Below are 8,116 nucleotides of genomic sequence, written 5' to 3'. Positions count from 1 at the left end.
CCCCCCCCCAACGCTCACCCGTCCGCCCTCCTCCACCTGGCGATTTCGACCCCCTTTCTCGTCCAATCCTCTCTAAACCCCAGTTGGCTACTGACACCAACCACTCGCTTGATAGCAATCTTTTAGCAATCGTGATTGTCTTTTGTTGTCTACAACTTGCAGCTGGTTTTGAGTAATATTTTGACTATTTAACATTTTTTGATACCTCATTTCGTCCACTGTAGCTACTGTACGACCCTGCGTTTTGTCGCATTAGAACGATTTATTTTGCAGGCGGAGACGAGGAATTTCTCACCGCCCAAAGGGTTCTTGGAAAGACAGCCACAGGTCACATAGGTTCAACAATGTACAGGAAACAAGAGGATGCTATGTCTTTCGGAGGTCTACAATTCTTAGCCGACAGTCGTAGCAAAATGCAAAACCTCTCACAGGAAGCTGATGTAAGTTGCGTATTATGATTGACATCCATTCATTTGTGAATTTTCTTTGTGTCCTAGGACTTTTTCCCTCAAATTTTGGCTTTAAATTTGAGGAATTCAAGAGTTTAAAAAATGATAATTTTTGCTGAAGATGCTCTATAATTTTTTTGCTATGAAATTAGGAAATGGCTTCATGCGCGGATTTATTGAAAGACATTATTGGGTATGTTACAGCACTTGGAAACGCGCTACAAGAGCTACTCTGAAAGGCTATCCATGCTGGCTCAGGAAACTTATAAGTTACCCTCATCAAACACATCACCGAGAGAGGTGAAAAAGTTGGAGACAGTACTGGAGCAACCAAAACGCAGTCAGTTTGATTTCAAATCTATTCCTGTCAATAATGAAATAGGTTAGTAAGGCGTGCTAGTTGATTTGTTGGTAATCTATCTGTCTTGGAACTTGTTCTTTATTAATAGCCGCCCTCATCTTCTCAGCCGGCTATTATAGTGCTCCTATTTTTTTTACTTCGTCGAACTTTTTTCGCTTTACCATTTTGCCGCTTTTTCGACATTTTGCGTGAAATCTTTTTGACTTCTCTAGGCTAGTTTCTCTTTTCTCTCATTCTGCTAAAAGTGAATTTGAACATCAGCTGCTCAGCAAAGCAATTCAAAATGAACAGAGTCAGTATAAAAAATTGAAGTCAGAAATAGAAACGGGATAAACCCATAAAGCCCAATTTTAGATGCCCGCTATTTGAACGTCGTTCCTATAAGTCTTAGTTACCATCTCTAATGCTTATTGGTGTTGATAGTAGCCCCTGTAGCCTCTCTCTAAGAAACAGAAGTATGTTCAACTACGAAATGCCATCAAAATAAATCGGACTTAAAAAAATGTTTTTGTACAAAAATCTTTTTTTTTTTTCAATATATTCTGTTCGTTCAATCCCAATCATGCTTATTGGAATCAACGGCGGCTATTTTCCGGCAATCTGCCGGGTATGATAGATTTTTAGACACAGGTTACGGGTTACCATTGATCTACTGAGTTTCATACGTGATGAATTGGGGGTGTGATATTAGGCGAAAACTCGATTAGGTGAACATCATCTTGTATCCATTAGGCAAAATTAACCAGCACTTTTTAGGAAGTCATTGGTAATCGCTCTCAAACGAAGTGTGTAGCAATTATATTAATCCTGTTGGTCTTTTTAATGCGATTTATCGCTTGACCGATTTTTCATCAGACCCATTTGACTTTTCTTCCTCAGAAATGGGATAAAGAGGTAGCTCTCAATGGGATTTTAGTTCACCTAGAGCCTTCCAGATCACTAGTGTCTAAGTATGCAGTTCACAGAAACTGCTTTGGAGACTTCTGCTTATGGTGTGAACACCTTAATGTATTAAAATTTTGAATTGACGTTTTGTGGACATTAGGTGAATACCTATTAAAACACTTAAAAGACGGTACTTGAAAATCTACTTGACGCTAGTAAGTACTTAAAAGTTCCTCACAAATGTTTCTGTATCACAATTTTTGCCAAATGGATATAAAAAAACGTGTTTGCCTAATCGAGTTTTCGCCCAATATCTTATTTCCCGATTAATATTAGCAGTAGGCTCATTAGTAAAGAATCTTGTTTTGGCAACATTTAAATTTGGGTGGGTTTAAGAGATGAATTGAATCAATCAGTGTAACTGTCGAAATGGGTTAGAATCATTATGTGAATTTCAGCTGCACCCCCAACTGAGTTCAAATGGAGCTCAGGGCTTGACAGAGAAGCAACAAATGAAGTTATATTCGGAAAGTATCTCTCATCGGGAAGCAACCAAAAGAAAAATGGGACCACAATCGGTTTTGATTGCCCTGCACCCGAAAGCAAAGGCTCTAAAGAACGACCTAAACCTTCGGACGTGTTTTGGCCTAATCGGCTTGGACCAATAGAACAAGACAGTGCTGTAAACGGCCCTTCTGACATTGACTTCGGTAAAGTTGAAAGCAGTTCCAAGGGTCTAAAACCAACTTTTCCCCAATCGAGAGATCCCAAATCTAAGTGGGATGCATCCGGCTTTGAAGAATTTGAGTTCGATCTTCCTCCTGTTAGCTCTAAACATGGTCTGGAACCTCTGATTGACGATTTTGAATCATTTGAAGCCCCTTCCGTTGAAAACGAAGATATTGAAACGGGAGCCACAAATAACTTGAAAGAGGTCGAACGCAATTTGGAAGTCTTGCAAGCTGAAGTGGATGAAATCTTAGAAGAAAGTTTCAATTATAGTGACGATTTAGTCCAACCCGGGGAACAAGAAAACGTGAACGAAGGTGAAGGTGAAATCAATCAGGGTGTAAATGTGGATAGTAATATTGATGACGTAAGAGATATGCATGCGGCTGGTGATGTACCCTCAAGGTCTGCTCCAGTGCAACCAATAGAACGAAGCAAGTCACCGGAAGTCAAAGAGGTGAATTCTTTCAAGGCTCCTGAGGAACCAAAAAGGACTTCGTTCAGAAATGTGTTTGCCTACTCGGACGCGTTTGATGATGATGATGATGATTTCGGAAAGGATACCGCTGTCAGTAGAAAAAAGAATGAGGATTTCTTTTCGGATAGCGATGACAATGTTGTTCCAACTAATGAGCAAGATAAAAAGTAAGTAAAGCCTTGCTAAAGTAATTTTCGATTTTGATGGGGATTATTTTGATTTAGAAATCCTTTGAAATGCTTCAAAAAAATTGAGTGTCTTGCAATTCCAGAAACAACTGATCAACTTTTAGGCTATTGCAATGCGACTGTATACGCAAACTATTGAAAGGCATTACTTCAAATTTTAAAAGTCAAATTCTCTTGTTAATAGCCACGAAGTGATAGCTAAAAGCCATTATTTTGACAGATTATTGTAATCAACTTATAAATACCATTACAGAAATGCATAATTAATTTAAACGAAACTGAAAAATAGATGCATGAATGAATGGTTGAATTGCAATTTAGAGACGTGGTGGCTTCTCAGGATGAGTTTGGTCTAGAAGGGGAGGATGGATTCCTCATGGCGCCAGTTGAAGCCGCCTCGTTTGACAGACCGTCTTCAGTCCAGTTCGAACAGGAGGACGAATCGGAAGTATCGTTTTAACAACAACAGTACCTATTATCACCAAGTCAAAGTAGTCGAAAGAAGTTAGAAGTTTACTGCATAGTTTGTTTTACACGATGAGGTATGATAAAAACGTGAAGATGAGATGTCGCGTGATTAACTGACTTCAAAACAACAGCATTAGGCTGATTCAATGTGTTTGATGTTAAAACTGATTGTGTGATATCTGTTTGTACATAAATGTAAATTTTGTACAGTAATTGTTATTCGGTAATTCGAAATTCATGCTTGTTTCAACGGGCTTGTTTTGCTAACTCAGCTTTTCAATTAAAAACAATGTAGACAGGCCCAAGGTTTATGATATTCGCCTTCATTGCACAAGGGAGTAAGACACTAAAAGAAATGCTTCTGAATAGCTTTAATTCTTAAACTATTTATTCAAGAATCATTCAAGCGAATTTGCTATTTTTTAATCTTCCAGTGCTGTTTATAGCTCAACTTCTAAATTAACTATAATTACACTCAACTCAAAATAAAAAATTTTGCCCTTTTCTTTTTAATTGCTCTTGAACGAAGTTCATAACAATTATTGTAAACGTGTTGAACTTTTTTATGCAAGTTTTTCGCTTGACCGTGTTTGCGCTTTTCTTTTAGAACATTCTTTGACTTCTCAAGTGACTTTTTCACGCTTTCGTTCTTTATTTTTGAGTGATCTCTATTGTTCTCACTCCGAAGTAAAGCTTGTTGCTAATTTAAAGTCGGTTTCATCAAAGTAAAAAGTAGGGCCAAATAGCACAGTCGGTAGTGCCTATGGTTATGAAGCGGGAGGTTCATGGTTCAAATTAACTACATATGCACTCAAAATCGAAAAATATGACTTCTTTTTAATAACCTCGCGAACCATTCTGCCTGCTATTTTTGCGCGCATATTTTTACGAATCAAAGAGGTTAGAAAGGAGCTGGGCTTATCTACTTTTGCGGTCCAAACAATTGTATTGCTGCTGTCTTCGGAATTCGTAACTCGCGAGGAGAACACATTGCTGTACTGTCTCCAATAGACTAATATATGCTGTATTTGCCTGTATGGCGTAAAGCCAATATCAGGATCTAATGGAGGATCGCAATGTTGAGGTTTCTACCAGGTTTTCAGCTGGTTTTTGCTAAATTTTAAGTGAAGTTATTGGAATTGGTTTTTTGGTCTTGCACAAATAAAAACGTTACAAATTGAAGTTTTTCGATGTTCATGTATTGCTAGTGCAAACCTCTTAAGACTGGAAGGGTATATTTGCAGTTTTTCAAAAGTTTTTAAAGCCGCGACGCTGTAAGCTGAGCGTAGCTACATTGAGAAACTCGTGATTTCTTTTGTTTCGTATGAAGCTCATTTTTCTTTTTAGGTGCCTAAATACTAGGTTCCTTTCTTTCTAGGTTCCTAAATATTAAATTTTTGATTTTGATCTCGTTCTCATGTCCACATTTGTTAGAATTTCGATCAAACTATAGTCTTAAACTTAGTGAGAATTAGAAAGAAAGTTTGACTTACCAGATTAGAAAGACAAGCAATTTGATTTTGATCAAAGAAATTATATAAATGAATCGTCAAGAAATGGTGCTGAGAATCAATATTCGGTTCAAATTGGTGAATCTAGATAACTATTATTAGAGTTAGATTAATTGATGTAAAATCTTCCCAGCATGTATTAAATGATGATGATATCTCCGGAAGTGTGAATGAATTCTCAGAAAAGTGCAAATGCATTCCATTTATGGTTCCCTTTGCGACTGATTTGCAGAAGCAAACCATATTGGGTAACCTTTGCGACCCCCACTATAAATCACGGTGCTAAGATTAGTTTTGTATCTTGACTTTTTCACACTGATAATGGGTATATATACAGCTGATTTTTGAGTCCTTTTTCATCCCCAAATTCAAATCACCATCTTGATCTAATAATCAGATCTCTCCTGTAAATCTCTAAATTCTACTGTAAAATATCATTTTGTTATTCTCTCATTTTTGAGAAATTAATTCTTTTACTTAGTTAAAAACGCTTTTTATTCCGCTTGCGAAAGTCCATAACCCAACAGGTTATGGGCCCAGCAATTTTCTAAGTCATAAAATTAATTTCCAAAACAAAACTAATTTGTTGTTGACAGTCATAATCTTTTTCTGCTTAGTACCTTTTCTTTTCACAACTGTTTTGCCTGCTCAAACTTCAATGGATCAACAGACAGTGAAGCTGCTGACCTACACAGGAAAGGCACAGGACCTTCCAATCTGGAGCACAAGATTTGTGGCGATGATGCAGACGAAGGGACTCTACAAATCACTACTGGGGACAGGAGCAACCCAATGAGCCTGCGCCACTGGCCAATGGGGCAACCAATGATGAAAAGAAGAACCACAAGGTGCTGAAGGATGCATATGAGAAGGAAGTTGCAGACATCAAGGAGAAACGGAACAATGTGTGGTGCCATCTGGCACTGACTCTAGATGCAACAACCCTCATGCTGATGAGACATGACTGTGTGGGAGATGACGGCATTGGAGATGGAGCAAAGGCTTGGAAGCTTTTGCAAGAGAGATTTCAGAGTGTGGAGACGCCGACTGTGGTGACTTTAGTGGCACAGCTTGCTCGACTGCAGCTCGAGGATTCTGAGGATTTGGACAGCTTCTTCATCAGAGGACAGGAGTTGCTCACAAGGCTACAAGAAGCAGGGGAAGTAGTCTCAGAGACCCTCTTCAACGCCTTGGTCCTCAATGGTCTGCCAATGAGGTATGAAAGTTTTGTTATACAGGAAAGCTTCAACCCGGCAACGAACTTCACAGAGTTGAGGAAAAGGCTGCAGAACTTTCATGAGAGCACGGTGCAGAGACACAAGGGACAAAGTGGTTCAGTGGCACTGGCAGTGAAGCGTGACTTCAAGAAGGGACCCAAGAAAGGAAACTGCTTTGTGTGTGGGATCCCTGGACACTTTGCCAAGGACTGCAGGAAGAAGGAGACAGCACAATGCAGCAAGTGTGGTGAGAAGGGTCACCTAGACAGGGCATGCAAGAGACAAAGAGATGGAGGCAAACATGAGTCAGTGGCAATGGGTCCAACATTGGCTACACCAGACGAGGAATGCTGGGCAGCTCTTACCCAGTGGAAGACAGCAGGCATGCTAGTGGACAGTGGTTGTACAGATCACATAGTGACGAACATCGATGCGTTTTTGGACTTTGTGCCCATTCAATCAGTGGTCAGAAATCCCAACGGAGAGGCTTCCAGAGTGGTGGGCAGAGGCTGTGTGAGGATCAGCATACCCTCAAACAAAGGGGAATTCCAATGCGAACTCAAAAATGTTCTGTGTGTGCCGGACTATTCTTCAAACCTTCTATCAGTCTCAAGATGCACGGAGTGGGGACATAGCTTCACTTTCGAGAGAGGAAACAGCTGCATGAAACTCCAGAAGGGAACTCGGGTAAAACTAACACAAGAAAATAATTTGTTTTACTTACCCTGCAGCGTTCTAGAATTCAAGATGAGTTCCAACAGCGTGAAACTTGACAGTGCAAGGAAGTGGCACAGACGATTGGGTCATTTGAATCAAGCAGATGTGGTCAGGAATGCACCAGAGACAGTGGGGGAACTCGATGATGTATGCAATGTGTGTGCATTGGCCAAGATCACAATGACTCCAGTACCAAGAGTGGCAGAGACCCAAGCAGAAGAGAAGCTGGAGAGGGTGTTCACAGACGTGATGGGACCTTTCAGAGTAGAGTCACTGTCAGGGTTCCGGTTCTGCATTGTGTTTGCAGACCAGTACACGAAGTTTGTGTTTGTGGACTTGCTTAAGGCAAAGAGTGAAGCACTGGCCAGCCTGAGGAAATTTGTTCTCAGTGTGGGGACGCCCAAGAAACTGAGGCAAGACAATGCGAAGGAGTTTCTCTCAGAGCAGTTCAAGACGTACTGCTTAGATGCAGGCATTCTACAGGAGAAGACCATACCAGAAACGCCACAACAGAATGGGTTAGCTGAGAGGTGCAACAGGACACTGCTGGAGATGGCAAGATGTTTGCTCATTGACTCAGGACTTCCCAAGATGATGTGGGGAGCAGCAATTCTTCACGCAGCAAGGATCAGAAACTTGGTTGTGAGACGAGGAGAAGAAAAATGCCCAGCAGAGCTGATGAGAGGTATAAAACCTAAGCTTTCAATTAGTAAATTATCTATTTTTGGTTGCACAGTCTTCATGAGGAAGAGGGACAGAGAAGTCAGCAAACTTGAACCCAATGCACTGGAAGGAAAGTTTGTGGGTTACACTGAAGGAGAAAACGGATACCTGGTGTACATACCCAACACACGCAAGGTGATGGCAGTTCGAGATGTGATCATCAAGGAGTCTGAAGTGGGCTCAATCCCTGACAACAAAGAAACGGCGGACCTACTAGATGATGGGTCGGAACTGGGAATCTGGCACCCAGATGATGGTCATCAAGACGATGACAACAGAGAACGACAGGACACATCTACTGCAATAAAGGAGGAGTGGCATGACGCAGGGAGCGTGAATACACAAGAAACAACACTGAGACAAGAGGCCTCGGATGTTGGAGAAACAGCA

General features: G+C 40.6%; 1 protein-coding gene across 2 annotated transcripts; it reads left to right on the top strand.

The window, feature by feature from the left end:
- Window positions 1-257: 257 nt before the first annotated feature.
- Window positions 258-3,825, top strand: LOC142340242 (uncharacterized). 2 transcript variants are annotated; one of them, XM_075390767.1, is made up of 4 exons: window positions 258-440; window positions 654-789; window positions 2,154-3,069; window positions 3,412-3,825. In XM_075390767.1, exons 1-4 carry the CDS (start codon window positions 345-347, stop codon window positions 3,548-3,550), a joined length of 1,287 nt encoding a protein of 428 aa, XP_075246882.1. In that variant the 5' UTR covers window positions 258-344; the 3' UTR covers window positions 3,551-3,825. The 2 variants fall into 2 exon arrangements, with proteins under 2 accessions (XP_075246882.1, XP_075246881.1); XM_075390766.1 differs by having other exon boundaries at window positions 654-831.
- Window positions 3,826-8,116: the final 4,291 nt, after the last annotated feature.

This window comes from Convolutriloba macropyga, chromosome 5 (genome assembly GCF_964194025.1).
Source record: "Convolutriloba macropyga chromosome 5, txConMacr16.3, whole genome shotgun sequence".
Taxonomy (NCBI): Eukaryota; Metazoa; Xenacoelomorpha; order Acoela; family Convolutidae; genus Convolutriloba; species Convolutriloba macropyga.
The sequence above is the reverse complement of the archived record's forward strand: the minus strand, read 5'-3'. Positions and strand labels throughout refer to the sequence as shown.

Bases quoted from the DNA above. Each gene is read 5' to 3' on its own strand.
- LOC142340242 (XM_075390766.1), top strand. From the start codon at position 345: ATGTACAGGAAACAAGAGGATGCTATGTCTTTCGGAGGTCTACAATTC. The intron at 832-2,153 runs GTTAGTAAGGCG...TGTGAATTTCAG, and splicing joins TCCTGTCAATAATGAAATAG to CTGCACCCCCAACTGAGTTC. The intron at 3,070-3,411 runs GTAAGTAAAGCC...ATTGCAATTTAG, and splicing joins ACTAATGAGCAAGATAAAAA to AGACGTGGTGGCTTCTCAGG.